Below are 24286 nucleotides of genomic sequence, written 5' to 3' on the forward strand. Positions count from 1 at the left end.
TACTGCCGCAATTTAAATCATACAAGGCCTAGTTCTTTAGGCCAGTAGCTCAATTTATCGTCGATTAGTTGTACTTTGGTGGACTGTGAGGCTGATCACAATCACGGTGGCAAAACTGCATGTACTCAACCTAATTATCTACTGCATGCAATTTCGGAACGGGTTCTACAACGGGACTGACGCAACGTGCATGTGAGTTGCTGTTGGCGATTGCTGATTCTATTTCGTACAAGGCACGCTCAAGCCTTGGACAAGGTTAGTACCTTTCCAAGTTCTCTATCCTCTATCGCCAGTGCTACCTGGTCCTTTTTTCTCAGACAAAATCGTCGACGTTTTTCGAGCCGTTCCATTGACATCGCTAGGACAGTGGTGGTTCTTCACCGCTCCACGCTTCGTTCAACAAAATGGAGGACGACAGAAGAATGCAACAGCTTAACACGCGAAGGACGACTCTGCTCGCTTCGATCAACCGAGCTGATCAGTTCCTCCAAGGATATGAAGCCGACCGGGATGTTTTGGAGCTGAATCTGAGAATCGAAAACCTGGAAGTGTTGTGGCAGGGACTGGAAGAAGCACAAGCCGAGCTGGAGGAGCTGGAAACCACAAACGAAGGGATGGTAAGAAACTTGCAGTTTCGTGCGGAATTTGAGCCGAAACTGTTTAGAATAAAGGCTGGTTTACTTTCTAAAATGCCTCCTCCAACTTCTTCGACTGTTGATCTCCCTCAAACCCCCCCTACTCGAACTGGGTCTGGTCTGGCTGGTCTGAAATTACCTACGATTGCGTTGCCAGAATTCTCCGGCGACTACCAAGATTGGCTCGCTTTCCATGATACATTTCATGCTCTGATTCATTCTAACGTTGAAGTTGCTGATATACAAAAGTTTCACTATTTGCGTGCTGCAGTGAAAGGTGATGCGGCTCAAGTGATCGAATCGATATCAATCAGTGCTGCAAATTACCGCCTCGCCTGGGAGGCTCTCGTATCACGCTACTCAAACGAATATCTTCTCAAGAAACGCCACCTTCAGGCCATGCTTGAAACGCCGCGAATGAGGGAAGAATCCGCCGTCGCTTTGCATGGACTTGTGGACGAGTTCGAGAGGCACACGAAAGTGTTGAAGCAGTTAGGTGAGCCGACCGATGCCTGGAGCACAATGCTAGAGCATCTGCTTTGTACAAGGCTTCACGACGAAACACTCCGGTTATGGGAGGACCACGCTTCTAAATTAGAAAATCCGACCTATACGAACATAGTAGAGTTTCTCCAGAGAAGAATGAGGGTGCTGGAATCCATTTCAGTGAATCATGATTCAGTATCTTCCTTGGCAATCTCTCACTCTATTTCAGGATCAGCACCAAACACTAGTCCCTTTGGTAAACAAAAAAGGGCCTACCCGTTAAAATTAGCCACCCACGCCGTTACTGAAGACTCTACACAAAAGGTGAATGCTGTCAACCGTCCAGGGGTTCCGTGGCGTCAGTTTAAACGAATGTCTCTCACAGAACGGTTGAATATGGTCAATCAGAGACGTCTTTGCTTCAATTGTTTACGCGGCGATCATTATGTTGGAAGCTGCCCAAGTAAAATCGGCTGCCGCACCTGCGAGAAGCGTCATCATACTACCCTGCACCCTGGTTACGTTGAATGCCCGTCTAAAAGTAATTCAGCACAGACCTCAATTGCAACCGGAAGTCGTTTGCAGTCCATAGTCCAAACGAATGTCACGACAGCTTGCAACGTTAGTCTTACCCCAAAGTTGTCTGATCCATCAGATATTGATGTACAGCTATCCACATTTTCAGCCCAAGTGATGCGGACGAACCATATGTTCATGTTGACAGTTGTTCTCATCATCGTCGATGCTTACGGTCAGGAGCATCTAGCCAGGGCACTACTCGACTCTGCTTCCCAACCAAATCTCATTACGGAACGTATGGCACAGATACTAAGACTTAAGCGTAAGAAGGTGAATGTACAGTTACAGGGACCTGGAGGAATCGCAATACGAGCTTCTGATACAGTATTCACACAAATCCGTTCTCGAAAGGAAGATTTTACCCGTGATGTTGAATTTCTAGTGTTACCCCAAGTCACAGCGGATCTGCCAGAGCAAGATGTACCTGTTATTGATTGGAACATTCCTAAGGATCTTTTTATGGCGGATCCGCATTTCTACATGCGAGGAAAAATTGATATGATCATCGGCCTGCCTCACTTTTTTGCGTGTTTCAAAACACCCGCTCGCATTCGCTTATCGAACGACCTTCCCGAGATGGTGGACAGCGTTTTCGGTTGGATTGTTGCTGGTTCCGGTGATTTGGTTTCCGTTACTCCAGATTTAGTAAAATGCCACACTACAACCGTGTGTTTAACCACGCTGGAGGAAAATTTGGAACGGTTTTGGAACATTGAAGAATTGCCGTCGCGATCCGATTACTCAATGGAAGAAAGGGAGTGCGAGCAGCACTATTCATCTACTGTTGAAAGGGACAGTACTGGTCGCTATACCGTGCGTATTCCGCGCCATCCAGACTTCGATACAATGCTAGGAGAGTCCAAGTCATCAGCACTACGACGATTCAAATTGTTAGAACGGAGGCTAGAACGTGACACCCGATTAAAAGTCGAATACCATAGATTTATGCAGGAGTACATCACATTGGGCCATATGAGACTTCTGCAACCGTCCGAACAGTCTGCTAATAAATGCCTTTACCTTCCACATCATCCAGTCATCAAACACTCCAGCACGACGACTAAGGTACGCGTCGTCTTCGATGGCTCCGCCAAGACATCAACGGGGTTCTCGCTGAATGATGCACTCCGCGTTGGACCGGTTGTACAGGACGACCTACTCTCGATTGTTCTTCGATTTAGAACGTTTCCAGTTGCAGTTGTAGCAGACATCGCCAAAATGTACCGTCAAGTGCTAGTGCATTCGGATGACACTCCATACCAGCGCATTTTTTGGAGATTTGGTGATTCAGGGCCCATTCAAGCGTACGAGTTATTAACCGTAACTTATGGCCTCGCCCCGTCTTCATTTTTGGCAACTCGTACACTTCAACAATTAGCCCGGGATGAAGGTGCTGCATATCCCATGGCTGCACAAACTCTCCAGAAGGGGTTCTATGTGGATGATTGTCTAGGAGGTGCCCAATCAATCGACGAAGCTTTGCAATTACGAGAGGAACTGGACAGTTTGCTCACCAAAGGCGGATTCACTCTGCGAAAGTGGACATCTAACAAGCTCGAAATACTGCAAGGACTTGAACCGGACCAGATCGGTACACAATCCGCACTAATGTTTGCACCAGAAGAATCAATAAGCGCCCTAGGCATTGGATGGGAACCGGAAACCGACAAATTACGTTTTGATTCGAAAATTGATCGAGAGGCCGTAGCTGACACCAAGCGAAAAATTTTGTCATCAATTTCACAATTATTTGATCCACTGGGGTTGATCGCTCCAGTAGTAATTCGAGGAAAAATGCTAATGCAGGAATTATGGCTGCTGCACTGCGATTGGGACGATTCTGTACCAGATATCGTGCAAGAAAAGTGGAACCAATATCAGCAACAACTTCCTAAGATAGCTGAATACACAGTAGATCGCTACGCATTCCTGCCAAATTCGAAAGTCCAACTGCATACTTTCTCGGACGCCTCAGAAAGTGCATATGGAGCATGCGTTTACGCGAGGTCCATCGACAATCACGGTAATATCAGGGTCCAACTGCTAGCATCGAAATCTCGCGTGGCACCTTTAAAACGCATCACGCTTCCCAGGCTCGAGCTATGCGCAGCCGTCGTCGGATCTCAGCTTTTCTCGCACGTTGTGAAGGCACTACAAATGGAAGTTTCAGATGCCCGGTTTTGGTCCGATTCGACGATAACAATTCAATGGCTTCAGGCGCCTCCACATACTTGGAAAACATTTGTCGCCAACAGAGTTTCTGAGATACAAGCCAACACTTATGGGTATCGATGGAGCCATATAGCTGGCAACGAAAACCCAGCTGATTTAGTTTCCCGTGGAATGAGTGTGGAGGAATTTCTTGCAAGTTACCTTTGGAAGTATGGTCCAGAATGGCTTCGACTTTCAGAAAAGCATTGGCCGGAGACTGCTCCTATTCCTGCGGTTTTAGATAACGTCGAAATTCGTAGAGTCGTTGCTCCTATATTACGCACCAAACCATTCACTAATCCAATTTTCTGCCGGTATTCGTCATTCAGCAAACTCGTTCGTGTAACGGCCCACTGCCTCAGATTTGTTCGTAATATTCGCGAAAAGGCGCGAGCGCAACCTCAGGACAGTACGGTTCAAGGCGCCGGTAAATTATTGACGACTCAACAATTAAGTGATGCTGAAATTCGCTTGATTCAGCTCGCCCAAATCGACGCATTTAAGCAGGAAATAAACGATCTGAAAGTAGGAAAATATGTGTCAAAGCACTCACAAATACGATCTCTGAACCCCTTTATAGACCAAGAGGGTACGATACGAGTAGGGGGGAGGTTAAGATTTTCAGACCAGACCTTTTCAAGTAAGCATCCATGTCTATTACCCAGCTTCCATCCACTATCCCAGATGATTGCCAGACATTATCATCTGAAAATGTTACATGGTGGCGGCCAATTAACACTTGCTGCTATGCGTGAGCAATATTGGCCTGTGCACGGAAGACGATTAATACACAGCGTCATTAGAAAATGCCTTCCATGTGCAAAGGTTAATCCCGTCCCAGCCCAACAACAGACAGGTCAGCTACCCGTAGCCCGAGTCACTCCGAGCAGGCCATTTACAGTAACTGGTATCGACTACGCTGGACCTCTTTACTTAAAACCACCGCACAAACGCGCTGCCCCAACTAAGGCATACATCTGCATTTTTGTATGTTTTTCCACAAAAGCGGTACATATTGAGCTCGTATCTGATCTCACAACGTCAGCGTTTCTGGCTGCACTTCGCAGATTCATTTCGCGCCGTGGATTGCCAAAGCACATCCATTCCGATAACGGCAAAAATTTTGAAGGTGCCAGAAATGAGCTGAGGGACTTGTACCTGATGTTGCAGAATGATCGAGTGATGGAAGCGATCCAGTCGCATTTGTCCAATAAAGGAATAACCTGGCACATGACTCCTCCAAAGGCACCTCACTTTGGAGGCCTTTGGGAAGCGGCAGTCAAAGTTGCTAAAAAACATCTCCAACGCCAACTAGGAAATGTTCGATTGTCGTTTGAAGACATGGCCACAGTATTGTCGCAAATCGAAGCAAGTATGAATTCGCGACCATTAACACCGATGTCTGAGGACCCGAGCGATTTCACTGCTTTAACCCCAGGGCACTTTTTAATTGGATCCTCGATGCACGCACTTCCAGAACCCGATATACACTGCATGGCCAGTAGCCGTTTAGATCACTATCAGCGAATTCAGCAACTACATCAACAATTTTGGCACCGGTGGAGAACGGAATACCTGCAGGAGCTTCAAAGGGACCATAAAATTTGCAATGCAAACACGGAAATTCTCCCGGGACGACTGGTGCTCATCGTGGACGAATGTCAGGCTCCCCTGAAGTGGCCGCTTGCCAGAATCTTGGAGATCCACCCAGGAGAAGACGATTTGACTCGTGTAGTCACTCTGAAAACCAGTAAAGGAATCATAAAACGACCGATCGTGAAAATTTGTTTGTTGCCGATAGATCCTGCTGAACCGACTAATCCTGAAACGATGCTAGAAACGATTCATCAGGAAACGACGACACCGTTGAGCAGAAACCCCGATTTATAATCGCATCAGAATTAAAAGTGTTTGAATTTATAAATTATGTTAGCGTTAAGTTTCTGAATATCAAATTTGAGTTATGATTAATTGAAATTGACATTTCAAGGTGGTGGCGATGTTCAGGGTAGTATTAATTATAGAAGGTACTAGATTTCACTAACGATATAGCGAGCCCTGCACATTTTTTATTCATTGGTACCTTGGGTACCGCTGCACATACATTGAATTTCGGCATAGAATAGGGATGAACTGTCATGTACAATTACTTCTAGTTGAGCCACCGAGTAATAAAGCTGCGATACGGAGAAGAATAAAAAAGGTGTATTAAACTACGTACCGTTGTAACACCTAGTGAGTCCTCAAAGAAATCCTTTGCCACCTACTGCGCCTGGTGCCGCCATAAGGAAAACTAACTTACCGGTCACAACACTGACTTTTATTAAGAGTTTAGGTCAGATATCTTGTTCCACTATATTAACACATGATTCCACAATTTCCCACATTCGTTGGCTAAATGAAGTGCACTAGACAAACAAAATACAAGCGAGAACACGCCAATCGTTTAAAAAAAACTATTTTAAGTTTAAGCCAAACATGAACCGCCATGTTTGAAAAACACAAAACCAACCAAGTCCATTTCAGCCGCCAGAAAAACGTCAAACTTTTTAAATCGCCTGACCATGTTTTTGACAGGGAAACTGCAGACCGGCACGAAAAAAGGGACACTTTTGCTTTTCCTTCACCTATCCGCATGTTGCCAGTATGGGCGTAACACAGGAATGATGCCGCACTCGCATACGACCCCCGGTTTTGTACTCAGTTTAGTTTACATTCGAAGCCAAAGGGGCTGACAATCGAAAGGAAAGGAAATCAACGCTCGCGACCCTCGCACACAACCTCTACAAACACTGTGTTTGTGCTCGGCTCAGTTTGCGTTCGAAGATTAATGGGCAGGCCGTCGAATGAAAACAGTTCACTTCCATCGAGAAAAAGGAGAAGCTTCGAACTGCTGTGTGGTCGCACTCTTCAACCCGTAATTCCGGAACCAGAAGTCTAATCAACAAAAAAAATCAATAGCAGCCGATAGGAATGTTGTACCTTTCAGTTGAGACTAATTTTGTGCATGTCGGTCCAGCCATCTCTGAGAAATATAGGCGACATTTTTTTTCCACATTCACACATACACACACAGAGACATTTTCCGATCTCGACGAACTGAGTCGAATGGCATATGACATTCGGCCCTCCGGGTCGGGATTAGTTTGACAATTTTTAGAGTGATTGCATAACCTTTCTATATGAGAAAGGCAAAAAGATGGGTAGGTAATATCAGAGACCTAACCGAAGTAAAGTAGAATACACTTAGGCTGTTAATTCGAATGCTGTAATTTTTAGTATCTTCTGCATGGTTGCATTCGATATTTGTTGTGATGCATTATGCCCTGTTTCGCTCACTTTTATCGAATTCCGCGTCCGGTTGAAGTCAAAGGCCGTCGCCACACTGTTAAAAATTCGCTGGAGTCCGGTAACAGCGCTCTGGCAACCATAGTTGGTTCTCCTGAACGGAACTCGCAGAAGAGAGTTATTACGTAGCGCTCGAACGTGGGCTCCAGAAGATCCAGACGTCCGAGGGTTGTAGGGCAATCCACTCTGGTAGAGAGTAAGTCCGAGACGAACAGGGCTCGAAATCAGTCCCTCCGACTGCTGAGTGTATCGAGATGTTATAACTGGCAACGGTTTTCATAGCTCGGCTGTTCGAATCTGTTTCGCCATGGACGAATTTCGCGCCAACTCGAACAACTGTTGGCAGCACCCTCTCAGATTTTAATGAAACTTTCTGTATATGAAGACTTTGTCACAAAAAGCCACTTTGCATACTTTGTTTTTCTAAAAATAATCTAGACTGTCTTTTGAAAAGGGCCAAACTTTTTTAGCATTTTTTTTCAAATAGCTATAGTCTAACAAGTCCTACAAAAAATGTTGTAGGAGTGCTTTTTACAAAATTAGTCAAATTTTCGAATAAAAATATTGAAAAAAAAATATATTCTTCATTGACTCCTACACTGAAAACAATCTATTTTAAAAATTTAAATTCGATTTACAAAAAAAAAAACATTTTTGATTTGGATGAAATTTTGTTCGAACAAAAACTGTTCAAGATTAGCGGCTCGGTCCATGTAATAAGCGGGAACCAATAAGGAGCGGCTTCAGTCAGATGACTGAAAATCAAGGTTTTCCGTGTGTGTATGCTAATTTGGAACCGTCGGAAATAAAAATAATAATTGGTGGAGGAAATGATGTTCAAATTTAATTCTTTGTTTATTGTTTGATAGTGCTGATAAGGCATAATTAGTTTTCCAAATAAATGGTTCACTGGGTGTGAGATTTTTGTTCCAACTGGCCCTTGTTTCTCGCACAAACTAATTGTTACAGTCAGATCACGCTGCCGGCTGAATCTTAATAATCACCTTCCCTCTCGATATTGAAATGTAGTCCATCTAACAAGGTTAACTAATAGAAACTGACCATTCCAATCAATACTTCAAGAATATTAGCGGTTTGGCACTTAAAATTAACGGGAACCAATCAGGAACGAGCTTCGGTCGGATGTTTTAAGATCGATTTTTTCCATATGTGTGCATTTTTCCATCCACAGTAGGGTAAGGTGGGGCAAATCCGACCTAGTAAATGGTTTTGGCTGTAAAATGTTCATTTTACATCGGATCAAGTCGTTTTATATACCAAATGACCAGACTCCTAAGCAACTTTCTGTATATAGCATTTTATTTGGATCTTCGGAATATCTTGAGATACAAGCGTTTTACAAAAATATTCATTTTTGCTGTTTTCCAAAATGGTGGGGTAAACCCGACCCCCTATGTTTTTGGTTGATTTAGTGCAGATATTACTCAAATTTAATGGGTTTTCAATGATAAATCAATGAATGTTGTGTTATTGAATTATAACATGAAGAAAATGGAGCTCAATATCAATCTTGGAATGCTAAAATCACGAGCAGTACCACGTAATGATATACCCCTTTTGCATCGGAGCAATTGCTCGACGAATACTATAATCATCACGTTTTTGTGTCCTTCGTTTGTAATTATGAACCATTTTGCATAAAAATAATAAATAATAACAATAAAAATATATTTCAATTTTATAAATAAAAATTTTCTTAGCAAAAAAAGCGGCCGGATTTACCCCAATATTTAGAGGTCGGATTTGCCCCACCTTACCCTAAGTAAAAGTAATAATAAACAAATACTTCCTTCTCGGTATTGTACAGCCCTTTGTTCGCACCAAGCAGCCTAATACGAATGATAATAGAAACATATCTATTATCTATATTTAAAACTTTTCATCATTTGAGTGTTCGGTTGGTGCACCATATTGACGGCTCTGACGGAGATGCACTGAAAATTTTCGCCATTTCCGTGTAGTTTTCAAAAGATTTTCCAAAACACAATTTTTCGTTATTAATGCAGGTTATACATACTCCAAATTTTAATACAACATTGTTGAACATATTTTCGACAAAATGGCCCAAACATCAAACCATTCTGTTAAGTATAATAGACGCCATTAACGTTCAAAATCTGACGCGGTTGTTGCAGTCGATATTTTGAAACGGGACCCCTATATTGAAAGCTTAAATGTATTTTACATTAAAAACCTGTTTTAATCCACCTAGTAGTGCAATTGTGCTTTCCTCATTTGTCCAGACTACGATTCCATGGCTGGTTATGTTCAATACAATGGTGGAAATGAATATTACATTTTCAGTACGATTTGCACATACATACAATGGATCGACAGCCACGATCTTGAGATGCTAGGTGTCGACACTGAAACATGGCTTGAAACCAGCGGCAGATCAAGGAAGACAATCCGGTGGGTCCGGACCCTGTCGAAATTTTTCAACTTGTTAAGAAATTTTAAACTAGTTTCAATTTTAATGTGGCAACCCCTCATTGCATACTTCTACCTACGCTCAAATAAGTCAAAAAAATCGTGGCTGGGATTGGGTTGACGATTTTTAGAGTGATTGCAAAAAGGTGCCAAAGTCCAAAAAAGTCAATTTTCGTCAAAAAATTTTTTTTCGAGTTTACATCAAATCTCAACGTTTCATGCATTTTAAAGTCATTTGGCATCCAAAATACAAATTCGATTTTCAAATTTTCCCTTCCCCTTTGAGAATTTTTCATTTCAGTTTATATGAGAATTTGCTGTGTGGTCGCACTCTTCAACCCGTAATTCCGGAACCAGAAGTCTAATCAACAAAAAAAATCAATAGCAGTCGATAGGAATGTTGTACCTTTCAGTTGAGACTAATTTTGTGCATGTCGGTCCAGTCATCTCTGAGAAATATAGGTGACATTTTTTTTCCACATTCACACATACACACACAGAGACATTTTCCGATCTCGACGAACTGAGTCGAATGGCATATGACATTCGGCCCTCCGGGTCGGGATTAGTTTGACAATTTTTAGAGTGATTGCATAACCTTTCTATATGAGAAAGGCAAAAAGATGGGTAGGTAATATCAGAGACCTAACCGAAGTAAAGTAGAATACACTTAGGCTGTTAATTCGAATGCTGTAATTTTTAGTATCTTCTGCATGGTTGCATTCGATATTTGTTGTGATGCATTATGCCCTGTTTCGCTCACTTTTATCGAATTCCGCGTCCGGTTGAAGTCAAAGGCCGTCGCCACACTGTTAAAAATTCGCTGGAGTCCGGTAACAGCGCTCTGGCAACCATAGTTGGTTCTCCTGAACGGAACTCGCAGAAGAGAGTTATTACGTAGCGCTCGAACGTGGGCTCCAGAAGATCCAGACGTCCGAGGGTTGTAGGGCAATCCACTCTGGTAGAGAGTAAGTCCGAGACGAACAGGGCTCGAAATCAGTCCCTCCGACTGCTGAGTGTATCGAGATGTTATAACTGGCAACGGTTTTCATAGCTCGGCTGTTCGAATCTGTTTCGCCATGGACGAATTTCGCGCCAACTCGAACAACTGTTGGCAGCACCCTCTCAGATTTTAATGAAACTTTCTGTATATGAAGACTTTGTCACAAAAAGCCACTTTGCATACTTTGTTTTTCTAAAAATAATCTAGACTGTCTTTTGAAAAGGGCCAAACTTTTTTAGCATTTTTTTTCAAATAGCTATAGTCTAACAAGTCCTACAAAAAATGTTGTAGGAGTGCTTTTTACAAAATTAGTCAAATTTTCGAATAAAAATATTGAAAAAAAAATATATTCTTCATTGACTCCTACACTGAAAACAATCTATTTTAAAAATTTAAATTCGATTTACAAAAAAAAAACATTTTTGATTTGGATGAAATTTTGTTCCAAAATAGATAATTATGTTCCCTACCTACCGTCAAAAATTCAAGTTGGGCACTTTCGAGGAAAAAAGTTATTTGAAAAAAACTTTTCGTTGCACAAACTGAATTTTTTTCAGCGTATTTTTATCAAAAACTAAACCAATGCATGTCATAATCATCTCAGAACCCAATTTCCTAACTGCTAGTTGCCTGATACATGTAAAAAGAATCAGTAACGAGTTTAGTATAGCATCTCGGACTGAACTGTAACGAGGCCGAAGGGAACACTCCGGCACCGATTCTCACTGACCAACCAGGTCAAAAACGGTAATATTTACCAGAAACTGAAAATTGAAACTCTAACAAACAATTTAAGTACCAGTTCGTATAAATTTGGTTGAAAATGTGTTTTAAAACTGAGTTCGAAATCGGGGTCAATACGACCCGCTGACACCTTATTTGTAACTTTTTTTGTACAGCCCTTTAGGAATGAGCGAAAATTTTGAACCCTATTGAAAATCGTTGCACTCCATGAAAGAGGAAAAGTCAAGAAATTCTAAACTTCTAGGTGCAAAACTTAAAAATTATTGCATTTTGAAAGTTCATTTGGGGTCATATTGACCCCAACACCTAAAAAAGGTTAAACTCACTCAATTGCTTTAAATGCTATCCGTCAGTACATTAGCAGTGCGTAATATTCGCGCCAGTTTTTCACATACACATAATGTTGTTCTGGTGAAGCATAATGTTCAAAATGTCTTTGATGGTTGTTGAAATGAATAAATTTCCTTTTCGCTTTGAATATCGATGATTTTCATTCATATTTTCCCATTTTTAGTAAATTTTCTTAGGGTGCCAACAACCGATCACATTAAAAAATGTGGTGAAAAAATATCATTTTACTAAATTGTTAATATTTTTTTTTAATGTTGAAAGAATAAATTAAATTCTTTCATCAGTTTTTTTTTATTCATTTCGTTTATTTGATAGGCACAAATGCGTTAGCTTGGCGGTGCCAAATGCTTATGTTTTTACATTTTGGATATCTTAAAACTAGGAGGTAACAATGTTGAAATATTTTTTTACAAAGGAAAAAAAAAGTTTACAGCTATCTTAAGACTAGAAATAAGATTCAATATACAAGAGAGGGCCAAAAGATTTTTTTATGAAAAAATTTAAAACAAGGGATTCACTTTGATATACAAGAGGGGGAGTAATAGTATTTTACGAAATATTTTACGGTTATCTTAAAACTAACAATATAGTTTAGTACACAAAAGGGGGAACAAATATTTATGAGAAACTTCACAGAAATCTTAAAACTAGGGATTCAATTCTATTTACAAGATGGAGGACAAGAGTTTCAATAAAGAGTAAAAATTATAGCTATCTTAAAACTAGGAATACAGAATACTAATTTGAATTTTTTAACTAAAACTTATGCTTGGTCAAGATATTCAGAGGGTGGCTTATTTCCGCATCAGTGTAGCAGCAGTTGTATCAAGGACAGGGGAGAGACAGGGAAAGAAGAGCAAAACTTGCAACTTTCGCTCGAACGGGGGGGGGGGGGGAAAGGGGATCAGCGAAACAAATTTGCGCCTCAGTCTAGTAAGTCGTCGAGTACCGGATTGGCGGATGGTATTCTTCGGACCCGCGGGGAATCCTTCCAAGGTCATCGGACCTCGAGTCGCTCTCGCTTCAGTTTCCTTCTATGCAGGCGTAGTGGTAAGGGCGACGGCGGTTACATAGTGGCACTCTGGAGCTGATTGGTTCCGCAAGGCAGGAAGAAACTCTAAAAACGAGAAATAAAAGAGAGGGGCTAAATTGGGATATTTATCGTTTTTATGAAGGTATAAATAAGGGACATATAGGGGAAATCACGAGTTGCCAGCATATCTCGGACTGGTACATTGGGTGGTCTACCTCGGGCCCGAAGGGATTCCTTTAACTGAGACCTGGCGTCACAATACCCGGCGCATACCCAGACAACGTGTTCGATGTCGTGCTAGCCCTCGTCACAAGCGCACAGACTACTCTCCGCAAGCCCAATACGCCGCAAATGCGCATCCATGGTGTAGTGATTGGACATAAGTCGGGACATTACGCGAATAAAATCCCGACCCACATCCATCCCCCCGAACCAAGGCTTCGTTGATACCTTTGGGATAATCGAATGTAGCCATCGTCCAAGTTCCCCATTGCTCCACGAGGTTTGCCAACTGTTGAGCGTCCTCTGACGACAAATACTAAAAAATTCGTTGAAGCAGATTGGTCTTTCGTATATGTCACCATTTAATGCACCCGCCTTTGCTAATGAGTCGGCCTTTTCATTGCCCGGGATAGAACAATGAGAGGGGACCCAAACAAAGGTAATCTGATAAGATTTTTCAGATAACGTACACAAGGACTCCTGTATCATCCCCAGAAAATACGGAAGTTGCTTTTTAGGCTTCACCGCATGAAGAGCTTCGATAGAGCTGAGGCTGTCCGAAACGATGAAGTAGTGATCTGTGGGCAGAGTGTCGATGATCCCAAGGGTGTACTGAATTGCAGCTAACTCTGCGACGTAAACTGAAGCGGGATCATTGAGCTTGAATGAAGCGGTGATAGTATTGTTGAAGATACCGAAGCCAGTGGACCCATCGAGATTTGATCCGTCAGTGTAAAACATTTTGTCACAGTCGACTTCTCGGAATTTATTATAAAATATATTGGGGATCACCTGCGGGCGTATATGGTCCGGGATTCCACGAATCTCTTCCTTCATGGATACGAAGAATACAGTAGAATCAGAAGTATCTAGTAAACGGACACGGTTGGGATTGTACGAAGAAGGATTGATGCTCTGTGCCATGTAGTCGAAGTACAAGGACATAAAACGGGTTTGAGAATTAAGCTCGACGAGCCTCTCGAAATTTTGAATCACCAACGGGTTCAGAATGTCGCATCGGATGAGCAATCGATATGAGAGTTCCCAAAATCGATTTTTTAGCGGAAGAACGCCCGCCAGCACTTCGAGACTCATCGTATGGGTCGAGTGCATGCAACCCAAGGCAATGCGCAAGCAACGATACTAGATTCTCTCCAGTTTGATGAAGTGTATGTTCGCAGCGGAGCGGAAACAGAAACACCCGTACTCCATCACCGACAATATCGTTGTTTGGTACAACCTGATCAGGTCTCCTGGGTGAGCACCCCACCATGTTCCAGTTATTGTTCGGAGAAAATTGATCCTTTGTTGGCATTTCTGTTTCAGATACCTAATGTGACATCCCCAGGTACCTTTAGAGTCGAACCAGACCCCGAGATATTTAAATGTGAAAACCTGGTTGATCGTTGCACCCATTAATAAAAGCTGGAGTTGCACCGGCTCACGCTTCCTAGAAAAAACAACCAACTCAGTTTTCTCCGTGGAGAACTCAATACCCAGCTGAAGAGCCCAAGCAGACAAATTGTCCAAGGTATTTTGTAATGGTCCTTGCAAGTCGGCAGCTTTGGGCCCTGTAACAGAGACCACCCCGTCGTCTGCAAGTTGCCTTAGCGTGCATGAATTGGCAAGACAATCGTCAATGTCATTCACGTAAAAATTGTAGAGCAGGGGACTTAGACATGAGCCCTGGGGAAGACCCATGTAGCTAAATCGCGATGTTGTTAAATCGTCATGCGAAAAGTGCATGTGCTTTTCAGACAACAGGTTTAGCAAAAAGTTATTTAAAATTGATGAAAGACCATGCTGGTGCAGCTTCTCTGACAGAATGTTGATAGAAACTGAGTCAAAAGCCCCCTTAATATCCAAGAAGACTGATGCCATCTGCTCTTTGTTAGCATAGGCCATTTGGATTTCTGTAGAAAGCAACGCAAGGCAATCGTTCGTCCCTTTGCCTTTGCGGAAACCAAATTGTGTATCTGACAGTAAGCCATTTGCTTCAACCCAATTGTCGAGGCGATACAAGATCATTTTCTCGAACAACTTCCGAATACAGGACAGCATTGCAATCGGCCGATACGAGTTGTGGTCGGAGGCTGGTTTTCCTGGTTTTTGAATGGCGATGGCCTTCACTTGCCTCCAGTCATGAGGGACAATGTTACCCTCAAGAAACTTGTTAAATAAGCTCAGCAAGCGCCTTTTTGCAGTGTCAGGCAGATTCTTCAGCAAGTTGAATTTGATTCTGTCTAACCCTGGGGCGTTATTGTTGCACGATAAGAGAGCAAGTGAGAACTCCACCATCGAAAACGGTGTTTCGTTCGCGGTATCGTGAGGAGACGCGGCGCGGCACGTTTTCTGTACCGGGACAGAGTCCGGACAGGTCTTCTTGGCGAAAGCGAATATCCAACGGTTTGAATATTCCACGTTCTCGTTGGTACTATTACGGTTACGCATACGTCGAGCCGTACCCCAAAGAGTGCTCATCGCTGTTTCTCTCGTTAACCCGTCGACGAACCGGCGCCAATAACTGCGTTTTTTGGCTTTCATTAGACTCTTCATTCGCTTTTCTAACGACGCGTACTGTTGATAGCTAGCGGGTAACCCGTCTTCCCGGAAGGCCTTATATGCGGTGGACTTTTCCGCGTACAGCTCTGAGCACTCTTTATCCCACCACAGGGTGGGAGACCGTCCATGGGTATTCGCGCTGGGTACTGGTTTAGTCTGAGCTTGATTCGCACTGTCGAGAATCAAGCCAGCCAAAAAACTGTACTCTTCCTCCGGAGGAAGTTCTTGAGTGGATTCGATTTTAACGGATATCGCGGTCGCGTAACTCTTCCAATCAATGTTCCGTGTGAGGTCATACGAGACATTGATTGTTTCCGATGGTCTTGAACCGTTAGCAATTGAAATCACGATAGGCAAATGATCGCTACCGTGGGGATCAGGGATCACCTTCCACATGCAATCTAACTGTAGCGATGTCGAGCAAAGCGATAAATCCAACGCGCTTGCGCGTGCTGGTGGTGTAAGAATCCGCGTCATTTCTCCCGTGTTTAAGATGGTCATGTTGAAATTGTCGCAAAGATCTTGGATTAATGTTGATCTATTATCATCATGAAGACAACCCCCTACCGTACCGTGCGAGTTAAAGTCCCCCAGAACTAGCCGCGGTGCCGGTAAGGATTCCGTGATATTACAAAGCGTTCGGTGCCCTACCGAGGCTCTAGGAGGAATGTAGATGGAAGCAATGCAAAGGTCTTTACCTTTGATTAAAACTTGACAAGCGACAATTTCAATGCCTGGTGTCGAAGGGAGGTTAATTCGGTTGAAAGAATAGCACTTTTTGATCCCCAAAAGTACTCCTCCATAAGGGTTTTCTCGATCCAGACGAATTATATTTAAGTCGTGGAAGTTGAGATTTATATTGGAAGTTAACCAAGTTTCACATAATGCGAAAGCATCACATTTTAAACTATTTAGTAAAAATTTAAAGGAATCGATTTTCCGGAGGATACTTCTGCTGTTCCACTGTAGAACAGTGATCGAATCGGTGACCTCGTTCGATGACTTAGCCATCGAAGGATACGATCGCTGCAAGGAGGGGCCATTTAGTAGTCAACTGCTTCAAAAATGTTTGCACTATAGGGAGAAAACGTATCAGAAGGCTTTTAAGAGGATCAGTAACATTGAAAGCTGTGAAAATTAAGTCCACTATGTCAGAAAATTTCATTAGTCCGCTACTGGACTGAGTATCTGTTTGAAAAAAGGGGACACTTGGGGTTTTTGATGTCCCTGGAAGTGGTGGGTACTCCTTGTTAGAATTAATATTTCCAAGTCCTGGAGCAAATTGCTTCGGCTTTTGTGCATCACTTCCGTTGGATTTATTGATTGTAGTTGGCGCACTCTGAGTGGACGACACCTTGGCACCCTTACGAGGCAATGTAGGGGAGGCTGGATTTCTCCTCTTCCTGGATTCCCCTGGGTTAACCAAAGATGTTCCCTCTCGTGGGTCGTCAGATTCTTGCTCAACGTTAGCCAAACCAGCATAGGGATTTTCGGACAGGACATATGGCGAAGCATTCTTTAGCATTTCTGCATAAGAACGCCTTGAGCGTTCCTTAAGGGAGCGCTTAATTTTATCCCCGCGCTGCTTGTACGCAGGACATGATTTAAGAGCATGTGAAGGGCCCCCGCAGCAAATACACTTTTCAGTTTCTTTGTCGCAAGAGTCATCCTCATGCTCTCCTTCGCATTTGCCGCATCGTTTCTTATTTCCACAATATATGGCTGTGTGGCCCAACTGCTTGCAATTGCTGCAGCTCATGACCCGCGGTACAAACAGGCGAACTGGTAGGCGAACCTTGTCAAGGAGGATGTAGTTGGGAAGAGAGGACCCGGCGAATGTCACCCGAAGCGAGCCTGATAGAGAGTAGGTAGTCTTACCTCCCTCGGTGTTTGCGGTATACAATTGTTTGCATTCTAAGATCTTAATCTGTTCAAGAGAGGGGTCCTTAAAGCAGCCAACCCCGTGCTCCAACAGTTCTTCGCATTTCAGGCCCGCTTCGGACACTACCCCATCGATTTCACAGGCCACACAAGGCACGTACGCTTTAAATTCCCGCGTAAAGCGCTCACAGCAAGCAATCGCGTTTGCCTGGCCGGGATCATTCACTAGAACACGTATCTTGTTTGCCCGAACACGTGTTATCTGAGTTACGGCCGGGTAATTAGCAGTCAGATCTCGAGAAAGTTTTAATATATTAACCGGTTTCTCTCCGGTCCGAAAATATACCACCCATGGCCCAGAGGAACCTTTTGGGTACTGCTTTATACGGGGAGCAATGCGAGTATTAGGGGGATCAGGGACTTCCATGATTACATCAGATGGTATTTCGCCCTCGGCCATTTAAGCACGAGGGCAGAGCGTTATATAAACGGGAATGTGTCTTATTATTTGATTACAAGGTAGAATAAAAGTAGGGAAAAGGAAAGGAAGCAAACGAGGAAAAAAAATAAAGCAAAACTTATCTGCAAACAACGTCGATTGTTCCGCACCAGCGAAAACAATGTACTGGATTTACTGCCGGCACCAGCAGAATGGCAGCTAACGAACGAACAAAGGATGACTTTCACTCACTAAAATTTACACACCGAACACGACTGTGAAATATAACGATCCGTTCCGTTCAAAGGTTGGGAGACGTATCATCTTTCATCAGTTAATAGATAAGGCCTCTAGCTTTTCATTGGTATGCTTATTCCCATAAATTGTGCAATTGGAGTAATGTTGTGAGCCAAAAAGAAAAGTGTGTTTAGTTTTTATCCCTAGTAAGCGATATTGCTGGATAAAATATTATAATTGTGGCTTCAAGCAAAAATTCTTCAGCAATTTTTGAAATACCCCATATTTTACCATATTATGCAGTGTGATTTTAGTTATATAACAAAATATACTTAAAAAAATCGGAAAAGAAAATTAGGGTATTGGTAAGGAATTTTTTTTTTCTAGTTACTCCTCTGTGAAGCGTACTGTAAAGATTCGTCCATAATCAATGAGGGCAAATGACATTTCTTTGGAATTTCCGCTGGAATTGTTCTTTTGGATTTTTCAACCTATTGGATTATACTATGACATCGATAGACTAGCCGTTCCGAATATAAAAACATAAGCGAATAAAAAACCCGTCGTGTTGAAACGAGATATGTCAGTTTACCATCGAAAGTATGTTCGCTTTCACCAAATGTTGATTACGGACAAACGTTGGCACCCGGTATGGTGCTCCTGTACGGTATCATTTCCTCCATATCAGCACTACAACACGCTACCAGTGTACGTCGCTATGGCAGAAACAGAGAATGAAACTGTATACACTCCGACTAAACTTGTTATCCAGTTTCATGTACCTACACTCTCAATGGCGCTAAAGCTTGCGATTGGAACGGAAATTGTTCAATGGCTCGGAAGCTTCATAATGCAGGATCTGAGAGGTAGTAGGAACAGAAATACAAGTCTAGCAGGAATAATCTATTTGAGCATTGAACGAAATACAATATACAACTGATAATTCGGTTGTTTGAATGGGTATATTTGGCTCTTAGAGAGTAATAAAATGGATAGAGGAAGGGGTATATAGGTAGGTATCATTCGCTAAACGACATAGAATCATGCTATTGAAAATTATATAACTTTATCGAAATTATTTAGGAATTAGATTCGACTGAAGTATTTCAAGGGATTTTTAAATGGGAAAGCTTCATTCTTCAGTTTTTTTCTTTCAACGAAACATTATTCCTTTTCATGTCAAGAAGGACTCCATTTAAAAAAGCGACCGAAACACTGCGTCATCTACACCTGCTTTTCACGACTGGCAATTATAAACCACTTAGGATAACACCCGAAAATAAAAAAAATATCAGAAGGGTCCAAAAAGTAGCAAAATTGTCAGTCTACCGACGAAAGTCACCCTTTTTGGCACCGAACTCCCATCCTCGAGTGTCATCGAGAAACAAGCTGTAATTAATTTTATTTACTCGCGAACTAGATTGACACATTGTACCTGAAGCGGGCGCGCCGCAATATCCTTCACCCACCCGAGGGTTGCCTCCACTAACCTATTGACCTTTATAGGAGGATGGCACGAGCGAAACAGCGTGAAGAAACCTAAAAGACCAACGTCACCCACCAACCCTGAATTCAATCTTTTCAAGAGAACAAATCATTGGATATTATGGCGCTTTGTGGTATGTTTTTCCATTAACGATAATTACTTTCTCCACGTGGACCGAACGGTTCCTTCGTCTACCACCCACCATTCGCGTACTGAGAATGAACCAAACTAGTACTCTCCATTCTGACTGAGAGGGGAAAGCAAAAATGTGTAATTACTGGCTTTATGGTCGATGGTTTCCCTTGATGTACCTTGAAGCACTGCGCTGCCAGAGTGGTCCTTTGGCGTTATACGGTGGGTCCCTTTTCTAGCGGCTAATATTGCATGATTACTCTACGTTTATTTGCGGATACTTACCCTAACGTTGTCATCGTGACAATTGTATACCAAAAAGCCGCTGGAATAGAGGTGAAGTTCGTTCCGTCCACGTTCTTTTCGGCATAGAACATGACCGTTGCAAAGATTATGATGGCCATCGCGAGTGAGAACACTAGGAAGCCCAGTTCGGAGGCACAGGATTTAAGCGTGTAGCCGAGAATTCGCAAACCCTGGGAGTGACGGGAGAATTTGAAGATTCGGAACACACGGAACACTCGCAGCGTCACGAACGCGCCGGACACGTCGTCGTTGTCGGTGATTCCAAGGCCGATGTAGTACGGCAGGATGGCTACCACATCGATGATACTCATAACACTCCGCATAAATTTGCACCGATTCGGGGCAGCAAATAACCGAAGCAGATATTCAGCGGTGAATATCATTACACAAGCTGTGTCTAAACAGAAAAATACGATCTTGTACCGTTCGCCACAGGACAGCGTTCCGGCACGACCAGGCCGTAGCCCACAGGGCACTGTTTCGACGACGTTGGCCATCACAGATACAGCAATGAAAAAGCCCGTTACATAGTAGAACACGAGGGCGGCAGTGGAAGTATGTGGATTCTCGAATGCTCGCCACATCCGTTGTCTGATGTTGGTTAGCTGTATCAAATTATTATCACTATTCTCCGACAGTTTGTCGTCCATCAGTCGTTCGGCATTTTCGCGTTTCCGATCTCGATAGTCTTCATAGCAGCAGTCTCCGATCACGTCTGGCATGATACCGAAGAATGCTAATTCCTCGTCGTAGCTGAGCAAACACTCATGCCGAGGGTAGTGCAGTTTTCCGGTGCGATAGTAATTTAATATGTGCCTAAAGATATCCGGATCGCGATCGAAAAAATACTCTTTGCTGTCTTCATCGTAGAAAAAGTCCCGTTCGTTGGAACCTAGCAGGGTGTCGGGGTATTTTTCGACTGTCGTTCGCCAGGTCTCGAACCGTCGCCCGGACACGTTGATGATAAGCTTCTCATCTTCCGAACGAAGGCGATCCTTGAAAACCGGTGGTGCTGGTAGGGGATGGGATGCTATTGGGACCCACCCGATGGCCGCCGCCCGTGCAAATGGCAACCAAGCGGCGACCGAAGCCATACTATTCGGTGGAATTTTTCAATGGTCCCAGAGAAAAGTTCTAGAAACGTCACGGTAATTGTGGCCGCGCTCCTAGAACAAGGCCCAAATCACAAAAATTGGACGTCTCCGTTATGTTCTATATATACGGCAACTCTACCTCCGGGGGGGTTTGTTACCTTCTTTGCTGGTCCTTTCACAGTTTCTTGAAGTATTAATCTAACTGTCTCGCACGTTGTGAGAATATGAAATGACGAAAAACTCCACAGTTCAGTCTGTTCCGTTGGTCGCTAAGTGAAGATGACTCATTTTATTTTTCCTGAACGCTCCTAGAGGATTTGTGCCATCAAATTCCGGGAAGCGTGAGTTGATTTAAGAAGAACCCAACGGATTCTGTGGATCAAATCTCTGCATTGAGTTCACTTAAGCGCCTTTTTGTTTTCCCTTCTTGTCCGTTATAATCATACTGATTCCGGCCTAGGTAGATGAAAAATAATGAGAACAGCAAAATCGTTAGATGTCAGCGAAGATTTCATTTCATTATTTCTCAGCCTATGTAAATCTGCTTCCTCTTTTCCAATGCGGAAGTCTTAACTATACAAAGTTTCTCTGGTCTTAGATTTCACAAACCTTCGTTGAACCTGTTTGTTGCACACTTATCACACAACAATATGTTTCAGATCCTGATTAACGTTACACTAACAGTCAGCTAGCTTTTCCTGGTAATGAAGCATAAAATTCTCGCACCTTTAGCTCTATCCTGCCTGGTGTCACTGATCGCGTTCGTCGTCCCAAACTAAGCGGCACAGCTGAGATGTTTAATCACATTCATGTTACTAACATTTCACAAAGATCACTATTCCGCACGTCAGGGACACGATTCCAGTTTGCTCTCACGCGCACAATCACTTGATCCTGAAAATTCTCCAGTAGTTGCCCTCGCGAAGCTGTTCCCCACGGCAGCTCAGTTACCGGGAGGCTTCTCTCTGGCTGGCCTGCATGTTAAACTTTTTGCCACTGCTCTCTGCCAGCTACACTCTAACAAGCAGCAATAATTCTTCACAAATAAAAACTCGAAACGGCGCTAAGTATCAAATCCGGACGAGCACCGCTTTCGGACCCTGCCGCCATATACCATTGCACCAAGCACACACGTATAATGGAACCACCAGGAGACAAAAAAACGCTAAAACCCGGGAAATGTAAAGCTCTCGAGGGCGCACCACAACGGAGATGACGATGATGATGGTGATTACAAGTCCACTGCCAGCGGCTTCCACCTCATCCTAGATGTCAGACAAACGCTTCCACCTTCACCGTTCAGCAATCTGTGCGGAAGAGAAGGAAACCGAAAAGAGAAAATGCTATTAGTATGATTTGTTTTGTGCTTGCTCGTTATTGTGTGAAAATTGTTGAATTGTATTGAGGCACTTTCACTATGAAATGAACGGGATCCGTACGTAAATCTATGTTCGACATACAATGCATCCGCTGCCCTCATAAATACTAGGTATGGATGGTTGCTGTTTAACTGTCGTTCTATGTCCTAAATCGTTTGCGAAATTTTGTTTTGCACAATGAGCATTGTTTACGTTCGGGTGGTAGTCCAGTTGGCTTCATGCCATTGTGTCGTATATTTTCTATTCAATTCTTGTAGTCTAATCAAATTACGGATAGCCTGCAAACCATTCGCGTACTCATAACGGTAAAAACGCTTTCATACGTTTTGATGAGGTGTTATAGTTTCCGGGGATAATGTTAAAAGGATGTGCAGTTGTCGGATGACAAAGCATAAATCATCTCTGCTGAACTTTGTCCAACACTTTTTTCGGTTTTCTTTTTCAATTATTTGATTTCACACGGCTCGAGGCGGTCAAAATTAACGCTTGGGAATTTTCAATAGTTTTTGGATACCGAAACCATTTAAACTTAGTAAAAAGATGGCGTCGTTCCGAAGGGGTCGAATGGATAAATGAGGATATATTGTCTATTGGGAAACATGTCGGATAATTTTATTGCGGCGATTCGTAAAATACAGAGCCGTGAATATATTCCGCCTTGCGCAGGAAGGAAGAGCTTCCTTAGTTTTCGTTCAGGAACCGTATTTCCATAAATGAAACTTCTATGTAGGAAAGCTACTTAACCCCGTCTTCGTAGCTTTCAACAAAAATGACCTGACAAATCCACGTAAAATGCCTCGTGCATGTATTTTTTGGTAATAGTGCTATTGACGCATGCCAATATGACCGCTGATAAGATAAACAAGAAATGCATACGTCTATTGCTCGGCATTTTAGCCGCATAGTGAACCGTCACCTTCTGATGATTTTAAAAGGGTTTTTTTCGCGTTGTGGCAGAAATAGGTTTTCCTTCATAACACGGTGCTACAGTGATTTTGTACTTTTCACACTGATAATATAAATTCGTAAATATAATGAAATCGATCATACAATACACGAATTCATTCGTCGTTTTCTGCAACGAAGTATTTTCGTGCATTCTAAATAGTAGGTTTCGTTCATTTCAATAACAAGAATGGCCGATTGGTGACCAAAATCTTTCGTAAATTTTACACGTTTAATGTATACTGCACGAATGTTATCGTTGATAACGACATTATTTTTCGTGAATGAAACGAAATGTTTTGTTTATTTTAATATACGCGTGTGTATATTACGAACGATTTCGTTGGTCGCACGAATTAATTTCGTCTATCTTAGAAAAGTGTTCGTATTTATTATCATCTAATTGTTTTCAGTCGATACTTTGGGATCGATGTTTGACAACATAGATTTTTTTTATTTAAAAAAATCGATGCGGCCAAATCGATTTTATTGTGGTATGAAGAAATGGCTGCTTGATGAACGAAAGTTTTCGTAAATTTTACTTATTTAGTTTACATTGCACGAATGTAATCGTTGATAACGACATTATTTTTCGTGAACGAAACGAAATGATTCGTGTATTTTAATAAATGTTTATGTATATGATGAACGATTTCGTTGGTCGCACGATTTCGTTTCGTTCATCCTAGGAAAGTTTTCGTATTCATTAGCATATTATTTTTTCAATCGATATTTTAGGATCGATGTTTGACAACAACGATT

At 42.6% G+C, this 24286-nt stretch overlaps 1 protein-coding gene across 4 annotated transcripts in view; it reads right to left on the reverse strand.

Moving 5' to 3' along the window:
- LOC131689207 (potassium voltage-gated channel protein Shal) overlaps window positions 1–24286 on the reverse strand; it is a 642177-nt gene that overhangs the window by 143934 nt on the left and 473957 nt on the right. For all 4 annotated transcript variants that reach the window (XM_058974140.1, XM_058974138.1, XM_058974137.1 and 1 more), the window contains exon 6: window positions 20086–22507. In XM_058974140.1, coding sequence (XP_058830123.1) covers window positions 20086–21200 — 1115 coding nt within the window. In that variant the 5' untranslated portion in view covers window positions 21201–22507. The remainder of the gene's footprint in view (window positions 1–20085; window positions 22508–24286) is intronic.

Source organism: Topomyia yanbarensis, chromosome 3 (assembly GCF_030247195.1).
Source record: "Topomyia yanbarensis strain Yona2022 chromosome 3, ASM3024719v1, whole genome shotgun sequence".
NCBI lineage: Eukaryota > Metazoa > Arthropoda > Insecta > Diptera > Culicidae > Topomyia > Topomyia yanbarensis.